Here is a 16742-nt window from a genome sequence, read left to right as displayed (position 1 = left end):
TGGATGATGGCTCCATCACCATCACCATGAAGCTCAACCAGGGGGGTGGTGGGATTGAGTCCATCCCATTCCAGCCACCACAGAGACCACAGGTGACCTCTGGTGTCTCCTGCAGGGCCTCAAGAAACCGAACATCGAGGAGATCCGTCACGCCAAGAACGCCGTCTTCAACCCGTCCATGTTTGGCAGCTCCCTGCAGGACATTGTGGCCATGCAGAAGGAGCGGTACCCGGACCGGCAGCTGCCCTGGGTGCAGACCCGGCTTTCCGAGGAGGTCCTGGCACTCAATGGGGACCAGACCGAGGGCATCTTCAGGTAAAGCCACCTCACCGTCATGGGGACATCTCATAGTGGCAGCAAGCTGGAGGTTCTCCTAAGAATTGTCTCAAAATGAAGGAAATTCACATTTCTGTGTGTTCTTCTCCATGGCCATGGAGGTTTCTTCATTGTGGCCACCAGAGTCATGGCAGAGTCTTGGTGGCACCAAGCTCCCAAAATGGCTCCAAGGCCATGGAGGGTTCTCCATGGTGGCCACCAATCATAGCAGGGTCTTGGTGGCACCATCCAAGTGCATCTCTCCAACTTCTCCTTACTCCATGGTGGTTTCTCCATAGTGGCCACCAGAGTCGTGGCAAGGTCTTGGTGGCACCATCCACTGGGTTCCTTCAACTTCTTCTCACTCCACGGGGATTTCTCCACAGCAGCCACCAGAGCCATGGTGGGGTCTTGGTGCCACCAGCCTAGTGGGTCCCTTCCAGCTTCTCCTTGGTCCAAGACCATGGAGGTTTCTCCATAGTGACCACCAGTCATGGCAGGGTCTTGGTGGCACTATCCAGTAGGTCCCTCCAGCTTCTCCTTGGTCCAATACCATGGAGATTTTTCCATGGTGGCCACCAGAGTCATGGTGGGGTTTTGGTGGCTCCCAAGATGGTTCCAAGGCCATGGAGATTTCTCCACTCCTCCAAGAAAGGGTCTTGGTGGCATCAACCAGCTCCATGCCAGCTGATGTCCTGGTTCTCCTGGAGCACCTAAAGCTCTTGAGCTGGGAGGTCCCCATTGGTCACTCGGCCACCAATGCCTCTTCCCCCAACAGGGTCCCCGGTGACATCGATGAGGTCAACGCCCTCAAGCTGCAGGTGGACCAATGGAAGATCCCCACCGGCTTGGAGGACCCACACGTTCCTGGTAGGACCTCGGGGTAGATTTTTTTTTGGTGGGACAGAAGCTCCACATAGAAGATCTCACATCTCCTGTTGTTTGTGTCCTCCAGCGTCGCTGCTGAAGCTCTGGTACCGCGAGCTGGAGGAGCCGCTGATCCCTCACGAGTTCTACGAGCGCTGCATCTCCCACTACGAGAACCCCGAGGCCGCCATCGCCGTCGTCCATTCCCTGCCCCGGATCAACAAAATGGTGCTGTGCTACCTCATCCGCTTCCTCCAGGTAGGAGCAGCATCTTCTGCTGGCCCACCAGGTGACCACCAGGCCTGGTTCCTGCTCTTCAGGTGGTTTTGGGTTCTCTGAGGTCACAGTGTGGTGGCCAAGAACCAAGAGTTCCACCAATCCCATCATCGCCATCATCCTTCTCCCATCCCATGAGTCTGGCCTTCTGCTGACCCTCCTGGTTCCTTCTCCTGAGGTGGTTTTGGGTTCTCCAAGGTCACCATGTGGTGACCCCCATCTCCATCCAGGAGTTCCATGAGGTCCTTCCACCCACCTCCCACCAATCCCATCACCTCCACCAACCCCATGAGTTCATGTCCCTGGTGACCCCCTGGTTCCTTCTCCTGAGGTGGTTTTGGGTTCTCCAACTTCACCACATGGGGACCCCCATCTCCCCCAAGAACCAGAAGGTGCATGTGGTCCTTCCACCCATCTCCTATCAACCCCAGTGTTCACGGCCTCCTGGATGACCCTTCTGGTTCTTTCTCTCAACGTGGTTTTGGGTTCTCCATGGTCACCATGTGAAGAACCAGGTCCACCTGGTCCTTCCACCTATTTCCCACCAATCCCTTGACCTCCACCTTTCTCCTCCCACCACCTCCAGGTCTTCGTGCAGCCGGCCAACGTGGCTGTCACCAAGATGGATGTCAACAACCTGGCCATGGTGATGGCCCCCAACTGCCTGCGCTGCCAATCGGACGACCCGCGCATCATATTTGAGAACACACGCAAGGAGATGTCCTTCATCCGTGTACTCATCCAGCACCTGGACACCAGCTTCATGGAGGGCGTCCTATAGCGGCCGCCACCACGCTGTCCCCACCCCGCCACCGGCCTTGTCCCTTCCGAGGATCAAAGTCCCCAGGTGGTGGCACTGATCTCCACCAAGAGCCAGGCGATCCATGTGGGTCTTCACCGAGTGGTGAGCTCCATCTCCACCAAAAACTGTGAGGTTCATGAGGTTCTCCAACTTCACCACGTGGTGAGCTCCATCTCCAAGAACTGGGAGGTTCATGAGGTTCTCCAGCTTCACCACATGGTGAGCTCCATCTCCAAGAACTGGGAGGTCTATGTGGTTCTTCACTGCGTGGTGAGCTCCATCTCCAAGATCTGGGAGCTCTAGGAGGTTCTCCAGCTTCACCACATGATGAGCTCCATCTCCACCAAGAGCCAGGAGGCCTGTGAGGTTCTTCACTGTGTAGTGCGCTCCATCTCCACCAAGAACTGGGAGGCCTGTGAGGTCCTTTGTGAGGTCCATCTCCACCAAGAGCCAGGAGGTTCATTTCATTCTTCACTGCGTGGTGAGCTCCATCTCCACCAAGAACTGAGAGGTCTATGAGGTTCTCCAGCTTCACCACGTGGTGAGCTCCATCTCCACCAAGAACCGAGAGGTCCATGACGTTCTCCACCACGTGGTGAGCTCCATCTCCACCAAGATGAAGAACCAGGAGGTCCATGTGGTTCTTCACCATGTGGTGAGCTCCATCTCCACCAAGAACCAGGAGGTCCAAGTGGTTCTCCACCACATGGTGAGCTCCATGTCCAAGAACCCAGGGGTCCATGAGGTTCCCCAACTCCACCATGTGGTAAGCTCCATCTCCACCAAGAACGGGGAGGTCCCGAAGGTTCTCCAGCTCCACCACATGGTGAGCTCCATCTGCAGCCAGACCTCATGGACAGAGGGCATCCAGTGATTGTCTCCATCCCTTCCCGCCCGGACACGGAGACGAGGAGAAGTCCTTGAGGTCCATCCCAACCTTCTGTCTGTGTCACTGCGTGGTTCTTTGCTGGGGTGTCCCAAGGAACATCCTGGCTCTGTGGGGTCTCCATGGGGTTGAGAAGGTGGGAGAAGTTCAACCTGGACACCAGGGGACCGCAATTGTCCCCCACAGGGAAGAGACTTGGGAGGTGTCCCCATGGGAGTGGTGGCCCAAGGTGGGGTCGTGGTGGCCGATTGTCCATCCTGGAGGAGCTGAGTGGGCTGGATGTCCCCAGGTGTCACCATGTCCATCCTGTCCCACCAATGTTGGCACTACCAGGACCTGTCCCAGCACCCACTGGGTCTACCTGGCCCTGTTGGACCTGTCCCAGGACCTCCCATCTGCTCCTGGATCTCCTGGGCCCATCTTGGAGTCCGTCATCTCCTCCTGGTCCTTCTAGACCCACCTTGGCCCTCATTACCTCCTCCAGCTTCTCCTGGACCTGTTTTGGTGCCCTTCACCTCCTTCAGATCCTGCCCAACCTCTCTTGGTGGCCCCAAACTCCTCCTGGGCCCACCTTGGCACCCACCAGCTCCTCCTGGTCCTGCAAAACCCACCCAGGACAGCTCTGCTTGACCTTTCTGCACCCAGCTTGGTGTCCACCATCTTCTCCTACTTCTCTTGCACCCATCCGGGTGTCCATCCTCTTCTCCAGGTCCTCCAGGTCCCACCATGGGCTCCATCATCTCCTCCAGGACCCATCCTGGTGTCCACCATGGTCTCCTACTTCTCCTGCATCCATCCTAATGTCCATCATCTTCTCCAGGTCCTCCAGGGCCCATCCTGGTGTCCACCATTGTCTCCTACTTCTCCTGCATCCATCCTAGCGTCCATCATCTTCTCCAGGTCCCATCTTGGTGCTCCCACCTCTTCCAGGTTCCATCTTGGTGTCCCCCAGTCTCCTCCAGGTCCCACCTTGGTGCCCTCAATCTTCTTAAGGACCAACCTTGGTGCCCTCAGTTTTCTCCAGGACACCATCATCTGCTCCAGGTCCATCCTGAGCACCTCCCAACTTCCTCCAGGTCCTCCAGGTTCAACCTTGGTGCCCCTCCCCCACCTCCAGCAGCTCCCACCTTGGTGCCCCCAAATCTCCTCCAGGTCCCACCTTGGTGGCCCCACCACTTCGAGGTCCCCACTTTGGTGCCCCCAAATCTCCAGCTCCTCCAGGATCCACCTGAGCACCCCCCAAACTCCTCCAGGTCCAACCTTGGTGCTCCCCAATCTTCTCCAGCTCCTCCACCAGGTCCCACCTTTATGGACCCCAGTCTCAACCAGGTCCCACTTTGGTGGCCCCAAATCTCCTCCAGGCCCCACCCTGGGGACCCCAAATCTCCTCCAGGTCCCACTTTGGTGGCCTCAAATGCCCATCAGGTTCCACCTTGGGGACCCCAAATCTCCTCCAGGTCCCCCAAAATGGGGAGTCTCCGAGGTCGAGGGGTGGGGGGGGGTCCCCAAGATCTTGGGATGGTCCCCAAGGCAGGGAGGGGGTCCCCAAAATGGGGGGTCCCATGGGTGGGAGGTCCCCAAAATAGGGCATCATGGAAGGACCTCCCCAAAACTGGGAGGTCTTCAAATTGGGGGGGCGTCATGGGTGAGGTCCCCAAAATTGGGAGGTCCCCAAAATGGGAGAGGTCCCAAAATGGGAAGGGTCCCATGGGTGAGGCCCCCAAAATGGGGAGGGTCCCATGGAGGAGGTCCCTAAAGTGGGGGGGGGGGGGGGGGGGGGGCAGGTCCCATGAAGGGGGTCCCCAAAACGAGGGGATCCAAGGGGGGGGGTCCTCAAAGTAGGGGGGGTCCCATGGGTGACATCCCAAAAATGGAGGAGTCCCATTAGAGGGAGTCCCCAAAATGGGGGGTCCCCAAGGTGTGGATGGTCCCCAGATTGGAGTGGGAGGTCCCCAAAATGGAAGGCGTCTTATGGAGGGGGTCCCCAAAATTGGGAGGTCCCCAAACGGGGGTGGGGGTCCCATGGAGGGGGTCCTCAAACTGGGGTGTGTCCCCAAACTGGGGGTGTTGGGGACAACCCAGTGCTACCTCCCAGCTCTGCTCACTGCCAAGGGACCCCCTCCCTCTCCTTGTCCTCTGCTTCATTAATTCTTAATTAATTCCTCATTAACTTCTGGGAGCCGTTCGTTAATTTTCAAATCGTTTCCCTTCCTTTCTTTCCGACGGGTTTTTTTGGTTTTTTGGGTTTTTTTTTTTTGTTTTGTTTTTGTTTTTTTTGGTTGTTGTTGTTCTTGTTGTTCTTGTTTTATTTTTTTTTAAAGCCTCGCAGTTTTTATTTATTATTATTATTAAAAAAAAAATAAGGGATTAAAAAAAAATAAAAGAAAAAAATCGTCTGGAAAAAAAAAAACTCTTAAAACCCGAATTAAAGGGACGGACCCGCCCCTCCCTCCACGGGATTTTCCCAGGATTTCCCTCCAAATCCTGGGAATTCCCTCGGGAATTCTTTCGGGAATTTTCCTTTCCCCCTCCCCCTACAAAGGGGGGGTTGGATTTTGGGGTCCCCCCCAGGGGCCGCCGAATTCTGTAATTGGGGGGGGGAGGGGAGGAGGGTTCCGGCCCCCCCACCTCGCGTGTGAATAAAGCTCCGTATGGAAAGCGCTGCTCGTTCCTGGTGCCTTTGGAACGGGAATTTGGGATGGGAGGCGGGAATTTGGGATTCTGGATGTCCCCAAATGTCGCCAAGGTGTCGCTGTTCCTCCTCTCCTCCAGCCGCCGTTTCCGGCCGGAACCTTTTTATCGACGCACCTGACCCAGGGGGTGCGGCCCGCATTCCGGTCCCCCAGGCCGCTACTTCCGGTCACCACTATCGCTGTTGCCGTCGGGGGTGACCCGGTGGCTATCGCGATAAAGAAGCCGCGAGTGTTTTAATTAGATGGATCAGCATGGGCAGTGGGGGGAGGGGGGGTGGTTGCAGAAGAACTTATAGGGGAAATCTCCCAAAACGGCCCCTCCCATCCCAGGGACACCCCGAGCCTCCCTTAATCCTCTCTAAAACCCTACAGGGAAACCCTTAAACCAGCCCAGGAACCTTCCCCCTCTCCAGCGCCACAAAACCACCCCAGAGAATTCCCCGGGACCCCCAACACCATCTCAGAGTCCTAAAACCATCCCAGAGCCCCTCAAAACCACCCCAGGGACCGTCCCAGCCCCCCTAAACCTAACTCAATTCCAAGGACTCCCCTCAGGGACTTTCCCGCCTTTCCCCCTCAGGGACGAATTCCCGCCGCGGCCCCTCAGGAGGAGCTGGCGGGGTTTCCGCCGCCGTTCCGCGGAAATTCCACTTCCCAGCGCTTCAGCAGCGCCCTGAGCTCCCGGTGATCAAGGACCGGGATCGGGGACCGGGATCAGGATCGGGAATCGAGGAAAGCTCAGGGGAGGGGATTCGGGGCCGCCTCAGAGCGAACCTCCCGCTCCGCCCGCGCGCTAGCCAATAGGATGGCAGGGATTCGTGATTGACAGCAGTAAGAGCCAAAGAACACAGGAGAGACGCAAAGCGCCCGCCCACACACCCCCAACCAATGAGAAGCGACAATGAGTCTCGACAGACAGTTGTAGAAGCCAATAAAAATGCGAAAATTCGCCCCTAAGGTGGATCTCGCACTCTGATTGGCGGACGTAACGCATAAATCCGGAGGTGGCGCTTCCGTACGGCCGGGTGCGGGTGGGGGCTGCGGGCTGGCGGTGAGTGGGGGACGCCATGTTGGGGGGAGGGCGCCGGGGCCGGTTTGGGGGTTCAGAGGGTCTCTGGGGACGTTCAGGAGGGACGCTGGGGGGGTTTAGGGGGCCTGGGGGCGCTCTTGGGTGGGTTTAGGGGGGTTGGGGAGGGGTCTCGGCCTGGCTTGGGAAGGATGGGAACGACCTGGTGGGTGGGACGGGCTGGACTGGGGGTCCAGGGGGGTCCCTGAGGGGCTTTGGGAGGACTGGGGGGACTCTACGGCAGCGCGGGGCCTTGAGGAGGGCGGGGGTTGCGTTTTGGGGGTTCTCGGTCCGGTTTAGGGGGATCCCTGGGGTGGGTTTTTGGGAGAGCCGGGAGATGTCCCTGGGTTGGTGTAGGAGGATCTAGGGAGTCCCGGGACTGGCTGGGGCGTCCCAGGGCTGATTTGGGGGGATCTGGGGTTGCCTTGGGCTGGTTTGGGAGTCCCTGGACTGGTTTGGGCATATCTGAACGGGTCTGGAGTTCCTGAACTGGTTCTGGGGTCCCGGGAATGGTTTTGGTGGGGGGGGGGGGGTCCCTGGACATGTTTGGGGGGCTTTAAACTGGTTTTGGGGTTCCTGGCCAGGTTTGGCATCCCTGGCCTGGTTTGGGGTCCCTGGAGTGCTTGGGGGGTCCCTTTACTGGATTTGGGGGTTTCAGAGGTCTCTGGACTGGTTTGTGGAGATCTAGGGGGCCCCCAGACTGGTTTTGGGGTCCCTGGGTGAGGGTGGGGCTCATTTGGTGGCTACTCCAGGACTCCCATTTTTCAGGAATCTCCACTCAGGCTTCCCCCCTACTCCCAAACCCTCCCTTTCCCTCTTTCCCCCCCACCCAATTTCTCTCCAGATTCCCATTTCAGGCGGGGAAATCCCAGGATTTCCAGAACGTTCCGCGGGGATTCCACCATGGCTCCTTCACGCAGCCGCTCCACCCAGATCCCGCCATGCATCCCCAAGCGCCAACTCCCGCCGGGATATTCAGATTCCCTCCTTTTCCTCTGCGCCCGCCGCATCGTCGCCCACCACCCTCTGCCCATCCTTCCCGCCCTTCCCGCCCACCTTTACCCCATCCTTTTCCAAGCGGCTTTCCTGGATGGGAGACCCCTGGTCCTGAGGGATTTGGTCACCGCTTGGCCTTTCCCGGTGCTCAACTTCCAGCGGCTCGTGGGGCGCCGGGAGCTGCTCCGGGATCATCCCTGCAAGCTCTGCGTCCAGGCCGTCATCCTGGCCGTGGTGGCGCAGCTCCGGCGGGAGCTGGAAGAGCCTGGCCATGATTCCAGGTGGGTTTTTGGGGGGAATTTTGGAATGGTCATGACCTCCCTTCATCCAATTCTGTTTGGTTCTATGGTTTCTTCTTCCCGTGTTTTTTCCGGCAGGTGCCGCTTGCGCGTGCTGGATGTGACAGGAGTTCCGGATGATCCGGCCGGGAGAGCTCCGGACGGGATGAGCGTCTGGTCGGGCACCGTGGCTTTGGCCAAAGCTTGCGTGGAGGTGTCCAAGCACCAGCGGGAATTCCAGAGGCGCGGATCCAAACGGCACAAAGGCCGCTCCGGAGCCGCCACGGCCTCGGCGGCTCCTCAGCCCCCGGGCGTGGATGTCCACGCCGACCTGTTCGTCAACGGGACATCCTACGGGATCCTGCGTGACGCGCTCCAGACCGCGGCCGCCGGCCCGCTGCGCCTCAAGTGCCGCGAGTTCCAAGCCGAAAAGCTCTCCCTGGCTGGCATCGTCAGCCTGCTGGAATCCATGGATCCCTCCTGTGTCAGGAGGGTGGATCTGCGCTTCCGGAATTTAGGATTGACCGGGCTCTCGGTGATCCTGCCGCACCTCTCGCGCTTCCCGGAGTTGCGCAGCCTCAAGCTCCAGTACAGCAACGTGGATGTGCGGCGCCCGACGCCGGAATCGGCCATCGGGATCCGGTGCCTGGCTGGGCAGCTGGGAATGCTGCCCAGCCTGCGGGAGCTCAACCTGGGATCCTCCCGGCTCTCCGGGAATCTGCGCCAGATCCTCTGGTGAGTTCCCCACTCCGGCTGGATTCCCAAGGCTTGGGGATCTTGGGGGTCATTTCCAGCCTGAGTTACCCCGTGGTTCCAGGATTTTATTATCCCCAGGTTCCCATGAATCCAGTATCCCAATAGTTTATGACTCAGTGCTTCCATTTTCCCATAATTTCATGATCCCATAATTCCCTGGTTCCAGGATTCTCCAAGGTTGAACTTCACAATCTTGGAGATCTTTTCCAATCTTAGTAACCCTGTGATTCCAAGATTTCATTATCCCAAGCTTCCCATCTTTCCATGATCCCGTTGTCCCAATAGCTTATGACTCAACAATTCCATTATCCTAGAAATTCACGATCCTGTAATTCTTTAATTTCAAGATTCCCAAAGGCTGGGCTCGATGGTCTTGAGGGTCTTTTCCAGCCTGAATGATCCATGGATTCCCTTATTTCATTATCCCGATATTCCCATGATCCCATGATTCCATTATCCCAATAGTTCATGGCTCAGTGATTTCATTTTCCCATAATTCCATGATTGAAAAATCCCTTGATTCCAGGATTCCCAAAGGCTGAACTTGACAATCTTGGAGATCTTTTCCAACTTCAGTGACCCGATTAATCCAGGATTTCATTATCCCAATAGTCATGACTCCATGATTCCTTGATCCCATAATTCCTAGGTTCCAGGATTCCCAGACTTGATGATCTCAAAGCCTTTTCCAACTTTAATGGCTCCATGACCCTGTAACTCCATGATCCCATAATTCCATGACTCCCTGGTCCCAGAATCCCAATATCTCATGATTCCATAATTCCATGATCCCAAGACCCCATAACTCCACAATACCCTGGCTCCATGACTCCATAATTCTCAAAGGTCAAACTTGATGGTCTTGGAGACCTTTCCCAACCTGAGTGTTTTCATAATTCCATGACCCCATAACTCCAAAATCCCAGGATTTCCAGGGGTCAAACTTGATGGTCTCGCAGAGCTTTCCCAACCTCAGCCATTCCATAATTCACAATTTGATTTCACAATTCCACGATTCCTTGATCCTGTAATTCCATGATTCTCAAAGCTCAAGCTCTGTGTTCTTGGAGACCTTTCCCAACTTCAGCCCTTCCATAACTCCATGACCCGGTAATTCCAAAATCCCAGGATTTCCAGGGGTCAAACTTGATGTTCTTGGAGCTTTTTCCCCAACTTCACCCGCCTCACAATTCCCCAATTTCATGGATGCAATCCCAGCTCTCATTCCCCGCCTTTCCTCCGTGAATCCCAACATCCCCAGCTCCCACTAATCCTCCCTCGGGGCCTCACCTCTCCCTTTTCCGTCCTGCCAGCGACCTCCAGGCTCCCTTGGAAAGTTTGGAATTGGCCTTCTGCTCCCTGGTCCCCGCCGACCTCGCCTTCCTCTCCCAAAGCTTCCACGCTCCGGCCCTCAAAAGGTTGGACCTGAGCGGCCACGACTTCTCCCAAGGCCTCCTGGAGCCGCTGCGGCTGCTCCTGGAGGAGACCTCGGCCTCGCTGCTGCACCTGGATCTCATGGAATGCCGCATGGCCGACTCCCACCTGGACGCGCTGCTGCCCACGCTGCGGCGCTGCTCCCGCCTGCGCTTCCTGGGACTCTACGGCAATTCCCTGTCCACGGCCGCGCTCAAGGATCTGCTCCAGAAAACCTTGGAGCTGCCCGATCTCCATTTGGTGGTTTATCCTTTCCCTGTGGATTGTTACAAGCCGGAACCTCCGCGCCGAGTCCCGGGATCGCGCCGGATTTATGAGGAGCCCATGGACGGGCAGCTGTTGGCGGCGGCCACGGCGGAGATTTCCCAGCTGCTGAAGAATTCCGGGAGAACCGACCTCATCTGGACTTACAACCCCTACGGCCACGGAGCCCTGGACTATTTCTCCTTGTGACTTGGGAAAAGCTCGGAGCCTCCACGGCGGGAAAAAGTGGCGCCTCCTCTTTCCTGAAATCCAAGCGTTTCCCGTCTCATCCCGGTGCTTTTTCTGCCTCATTCCAGTGGGTTGTTGTTCTTTTTTTCATTGATTTTGGTGCTTTTCTGCCTGGTTTCAGTATTTTTCCAGCTCATCCCACTGTTTCTATGCTCCATCCCAAAAGTTTGTTCTCTCTGATTTTCATAGTTTTCTGCCACGTTTTGAGTTTTTTCCTCCCCGTCCTGATAGTTTTCCCCCTCATCCCGATATTTTCCCCCTCATCCCTGTATTTTTCTGCCTCATCCCAATACTTCTCCTCCCATTTCATGAGTTTTCCAGCCCATCCCAGTATTTTTCCACTCCCATTTCATTCTCTTTCCAGCCCATCCCTGTGTTTTTCCATTAGGATTGGCTTTGCACGGCCAAATTCCTGAGAGGTTCTGGGCTTGGATTCCATGGGAAGCTGCCGGAAGCTTCTCCCGTGTCCAGCCAATCCCGTCGGGAATAAGAATTAGGTCAGAAGAAACCAATCATGGCACTAATGGAATTCCGGAGCGGGAATTTTGGAAAGGAACAACTCCGGAGATGATTCCAAAGTGCTGGAGTGGAATTTCCCAAAATTCTGTGGTGCATCCAACAGGAAACTCATCCTAGAGCTGGATCTCAGCGGGGATCCGTGGAAAAAGGAGCAGATTCCTGTGAGGGAATCCCACGGAGGCGGAAAAAAAACCTTTGGAGCAGGATAATCCCAAAGTATTGGACTCCTTGGAAAAGTCCACAAGGAATTGTCTTCCATGGGAATGACACCTTGGAGAAATCCATGGAAAACTCTTGCCGTGGGATGGATTCACGTAGGAAAAATCACAGAAAACTTACCTTGGGCTGGATTCACGGAGAAATCCATGGAAAACTCCCATGACAGAGAAACCCATGGAAAATTCTTTGTGGGATGGATTCACGTTGGAAAAAAAATCCATGGAGAATTCCACTGGGATGGCCCCGGCTTCCAGCACTGCCAGAGGGATTGAGGGCAAGAGGAATTTGAGGGAGGGAAAAGTTGGATTTGGGGTCCTGTTCTGATTCTGTTGGAAATAAACTCATCGTATCCCAGATCCTGAGTCTGTCTTGCCCGGATGGGATTTCCTGATGGATCTCTCCGGATCCTCAGCCCAATCCGTGAATCCTCCATTATTTCCTTCATTTCCACCTCATTTTGGCGTTTTTCCACCTAATCCTGGTGGTTTTCCACCTCATTTTGGCAGCTTGCCTCATCCCAGTGTTTTTCCACATCATTTGGGGGTTTTTCCACCTAATTTTGGAGGGGTTTTGCCTTATCCCAGTATTTTCCCCCTCATCCTGGTGTTTTTCCATCTTATTCTGGCATTTTTCTCCTCATCCCGGTGTTTTTCCACCTAATTTGGATATTTTTGGGCCTTACGCTGTCAGATTTCTACATAATTTTGGTTATTTTTCCCCTTATCTTAGTGGTTTTCCTCTCATGCCAGTGTTTTTGCACCTCGCTTTCTTGCTTTTTTTTTCTTTTTTTGGCCTCATCTCAGTGCTTTTCCACCAAGTCATGGTGCTTTTCCACCTCATTGTGCTGGGGTTTCCCCTCATTTCAGTGTTTTTCCCCTCATTCCAGTGGTTTTCCACCTAATTTTGAGGGGCTTGGGGCCTTATTCCAGTGGAATTTTTACCTCATTTCGGTATTTTTCTATCCCATTTCCCTCTTTTCCTGCTCATTTTGGTATTTTCCCCTCATTTTGCTGTTTCCCCCCTCATTTTGGTGGTTTTCCCCTCATCCCAATATTTCCCCGCCTCATTTTATTGGTTTTTTTTTTCCAGATTTAACAATTTTTCCTTCATTTAACAATTTTTTCCCCTCATCCCGGTACTTTTGCCCTCAACCTGCTATTTTTCCGCCTCATCCCGATATTTTCCTGCCTCATTTTCCAACTTTTTCCCTCATCCCGATGCTTTTCCTGGTGCCTGTGGGGCCCTATGGGCTCCTAAGGGGAAGCGGCCCGGGGGGTCTATGAGGAGGATCTGTGAGGGCACGCAGCACCAAAAGGGACCTATAGGGGATTATGGGGTTGCTGAGGCTCTGTAGGGCTCTGGTACTCTATAGAGAAGCTCCGGAGGGGTCTTTAGAGGACTCTGGGGGATTCTATAGGGTCTGGAGATCTATAGAGACCCCTATAGCAGCGGGGCCCCTTCGAGTCTCCTGTTTCCGCTTCCCCCCGGAACCTTTTCACCGGCGCACCACCCGCGGTGCCCGTCACAATCCGGTCCCCCAGCCGGCCGCTTCCGGGCGGCGCCGGTCGCTCTGGCGTGTCGCGACAGGGAGGCGGCCCGGCCGTGTCGGGGGTCGCCGGTGGCTTATCGCGATGAGGGCGGGGGCGGCGCTGCGGCTCTGCTCGCGCCCGGAGCTCCTGTACCGGCAGGGCCAGCGGCCGGGGCCTGGCCTCCGCGAGTATTTTTATTACGTGGATGACCACGGGCAGGTGAGGGGGGATCTGTAGGGGATTTATAGGGATTGGGGGGTCCTGGGGAACGGATCCCGGGGAGATCCCAGAGAGATCCCGGAAAAAAATCGCCGGGAGAATCAATCCGGGATGGATCCCAAATAAATCCCGGTAGGATCCCAGATTAATCCCAAATAAATCCCAAATGGATCCTGGATAGATCCCAATCAGACTCCAGAGAGATCCAAAAAAACCCTTTCAATGGACTCAAAGCAAATCCCAGAAAAATCCCCAAAATCTTCCAGCAAATCCCAGCTGGATTCCCCTTAAAAAAAAAAAGAAAACCAAAAAACCCCAGAAGGATTCAGGACTGATCCCAGAGAAAAAAATCCTGGAATTTCTCGAAAATTCGAGTTTTTTGAGGCTTTTTCCCGTGGTTTTTTCCCCCCCCCGCAGCTTTTCCTGGACGACGCCAAAGTGAAGAACTTCATCACCTGCTTCAAAGGTACCACCCTAATTAATCCCGTATTAATTGGGATCTGAATGTTAATTAGGATTTGATTGTTCATCAGGATTTGATCATTAATTGGGCTTTGAGCCTTAATTAGGATTGAATCCTCAATTAGGGGGGAGTTGAGCCTTGGGAAGGGGCAGGAAAGGTGGGACCCCCCCCTAATTTGTATATTAATACCTCGTTAATTAATCGTTCTCTGATTAATTAATCATTCATTAAATTCACTAATTATTAAACTCCCGAATTAATGAAGAAATTCCTTAATTAGGAATCCCAAATTAATTAAGGAATTAATTAGAAAGTAAGAAATTAATGACTAAATGAATTAAGAAAACTAAACTCCTAAACTTCTCAATGAAAAAATTTCCTTCAATAACAAAGAAATTTCCTTAACTCATTAATTCTTTTTAAATCCAGTTTTAATCATTAAAAAAAAAATAATTTTAGGAAGGATTGTCCCTTTCCAGTTTCTCCTTTCCCAAATCCTTCGAATTCCCAGAAAATCCAAAAAAATCCCAAAAAAAGCTCTACAAAAATTCGAAAAAACCACCAAAAATTCCCAGAAAACCAAAAAAACCCTTTATTCAACCATCCCAGAATTCCCAACATTCCCAGAATTCCTGATCCATGAATTTTTCCCTCCCAATTTTCATCCTTTCCTTCAAATCCTTCAAATTCCCAGAAAATCCCCCGAAAACCCCAGAAAATTCCCAAAAAAACCCCAAAACTTTATTCAGCCATCCCAAAATTCCTGATCCACAAATTTTTATCATCCAACAGATGTTGGATTCCTCTCGTTCTTTTTCATCCTCTCCCTCAAATCCTACACATTCCCAGAAAACCCCCCCCAAAAAATCGACAAAAATCCCAAAAAAAAAAACACCAAAAAAAAAAAAATCTGGAAAAAAACCCAAAAAACTTTATTCAACCATCCCAAAATTCCTGATCCACGAATTTTTTCCCTTCTGATCCACAAATCTCTTTCCCTCAAATCTTTCGAATTCCCAGAAAATCCCCAAAAATTTGACAAAAATCCCCAAAAAAACACCAAAAAAAAAATCTGGAAAAAAACCCAAAAAACTTTATTCAACCATCCCAAAATTCCTGATCCACAAATAATTTTTTTTTCTCTTCCCTCCTGAACAGACGTCAAATTCCTCTCGTTCTTTTTCAAGCACCTGGAACGGAACCTGAGCGGGCGTTACCACGAGCGATTCCCGTTCCTTTCCCGCTGCGGGCGCGAACGGAATTTCCTCCGTTGCTCCGACCTCCCCGTGGTTTTCACACAAATCCTACCCGGAAAACCCGGCGGGAATTTCCTCCTGTCTTACTGTGGAGGAGGATCCGAGCTGACGGTGCCGTTCCAGCCGGGAATGTTGACGGTTTTCCCGGCGAACGGGCGGGTTTATCACCCGGCGCCGGTGAAATCCGGAGGGGTCGGCTTGGTGAGTTCGGCGTTGGCAGCTGAGTTCAGTTCGGGATTCAGCTTTGAGGACGGGCAGGAAAATCCTCCCACTCATTTTTGGTGGGATGGGAAGAGTTATCCACTCTCCATGGAATTGTTGGAGGTTTTGAGGGCGGAAAAATCGGGATTGGAAGTCGAGCCAATCAAATCTCGCGTGGAATGAGGTGGAAATTCTCAATAATTCCTTCGAATTATTGTCATCCTCAAAGATTCAGAATGTCTTGAAAATATTCTCATCATCCTCAGAGATTCAGAGTGTCCTCAGAGATTCAGAGTGTCTCCAAAATTTCCGTGGTTTTCCCATTAAATTTCCGTGGTTTTTCCATGAAATTTTTGTGGTTTTCTCGTGAAATTCCACCCCCCCACAAAAAAAAAAAAAAAAAAAAAGAGTGGAAGTTGGGGAGTTCGGGATTCGGGTTTGAGGACGGGCAGGAAAATCCTCCCACTGATTTTGGGACGGGAAGAGTTATCAACTCTCCATGGAAAAATCGGGATTGGAGGTGGAGAAGATCAAATCTCCCATGGAATGAGGTGGAAATTCTCAAGAATTCCTTCCAATTATTGTCATCCTCAAAGAATATCAAAATATCTCAAAAATATTCTCGTCATCCTCAAAGATTCAGAATATCTCCAAAATTTCTGTGGTTTTCCCATTAAATTCCTGCGGGTTTTCCATTAAATTCCCATAGTTTTCCCATGAAATTCCCATGAAATAATGAAAAAAAGAAAAGACTGGAAGTTGCTCTGTGGGTTATTCCTTGTAGGGTTGGGATTTGGGAATTTGGGAGGGATTTGGGAATTTGGGAGGGATTTGGGAATTTGGGAGGGATTTGGATGGAATATGGGGGTTGGCAGCTTATTAATTAAGAATTAATTCATAAATAATTAATAATTAACTAATTATTAATATCCCCTTGGAAATAAGGGAATTCCAGAGGTTTTTTTCCCTCTGGGTGTTCTGGGGAAAAGAGTGGGATGAATGGGAGTAAAAACATCGGGATTGGGGTGGGAAAACACCAAAATGGGGCAGAAAAAAAATGGGATGGGGTGGAAAAACCTTGAAATTAGACAGAAAATGTTGGGATGAGGTGGGAAAGATAAAGATGAGGGAGAAAAAGACCAAACTGAAGTGGAAAAACTTTGGGATGAGGAGGAAAGCATTGGGATGAGGTGGAAAAATACTGGGATAAGGGGAAAAACCACCAGGGTGGGGTGGAAAAATATTCTCAGGTGAGGCAAAAAAATATCAGGATGGGAGTGGAAAAATATCAAAATGAGGTGGAAAAACCTCGGGATGAGGCAGGAAAACACCAAAACAAGCTGGAAAATACTGGGATGAGGGGGAAAATATCAGGATGGAAAGGAAAAACACTGAAATAAGACGGAAAACCACGGGAGGAGGCGGAAAAATACAAAAATCAGGTGCAAAAGCACCAAAATAAAAGGAAAAAAAAT

General features: G+C 52.7%; 3 protein-coding genes across 6 annotated transcripts in view; all 3 read left to right on the top strand.

Annotated features, from left to right (window-relative positions):
- Nucleotides 1-4534, top strand: part of ARHGAP39 (Rho GTPase activating protein 39) — a 101173-nt gene extending 96639 nt beyond the window's left edge. For 2 of the 4 annotated variants that reach the window (XM_083868362.1, XM_083868361.1), the window contains exons 8-11: nucleotides 116-315; nucleotides 1094-1185; nucleotides 1271-1440; nucleotides 2045-4534. In XM_083868362.1, the coding sequence (XP_083724488.1) occupies nucleotides 116-315; nucleotides 1094-1185; nucleotides 1271-1440; nucleotides 2045-2239 (657 nt within the window). In that variant the 3' untranslated portion in view covers nucleotides 2240-4534. The remainder of the gene's footprint in view (nucleotides 1-115; nucleotides 316-1093; nucleotides 1186-1270; nucleotides 1441-2044) is intronic. The other 2 variants (XR_014590773.1, XR_014590774.1) reach the window with 2 other exon arrangements.
- Nucleotides 4535-6853: 2319 nt separating this feature from the next.
- On the top strand, nucleotides 6854-12837 carry LOC310921195 (leucine-rich repeat-containing protein 14-like). The gene is made up of 4 exons (XM_083881304.1): nucleotides 6854-6890; nucleotides 7750-8182; nucleotides 8279-8914; nucleotides 10249-12837. The coding sequence occupies exons 2-4, from the start codon at nucleotides 7809-7811 to the stop codon at nucleotides 10820-10822; spliced, it is 1584 nt and encodes a 527-aa protein (XP_083737430.1). The 5' UTR covers nucleotides 6854-6890; nucleotides 7750-7808; the 3' UTR covers nucleotides 10823-12837.
- A 336-nt stretch (nucleotides 12838-13173) lies between these two features.
- Nucleotides 13174-15995, top strand: LOC310911132 (UPF0598 protein C8orf82). Its single transcript, XM_083864403.1, has 3 exons — nucleotides 13174-13347; nucleotides 13765-13813; nucleotides 14969-15995. The coding sequence occupies exons 1-3, from the start codon at nucleotides 13231-13233 to the stop codon at nucleotides 15448-15450; spliced, it is 648 nt and encodes a 215-aa protein (XP_083720529.1). The 5' UTR covers nucleotides 13174-13230; the 3' UTR covers nucleotides 15451-15995.
- Nucleotides 15996-16742: the final 747 nt, after the last annotated feature.

The sequence above is a fragment of the Zosterops lateralis genome, assembly GCF_965231275.1.
Source record: "Zosterops lateralis genome assembly, chromosome: 1".
Taxonomy (NCBI): Eukaryota; Metazoa; Chordata; class Aves; order Passeriformes; family Zosteropidae; genus Zosterops; species Zosterops lateralis.
Note: the sequence above shows the minus strand (reverse complement) of the source record. Positions and strands in the feature narration are given on the sequence as shown.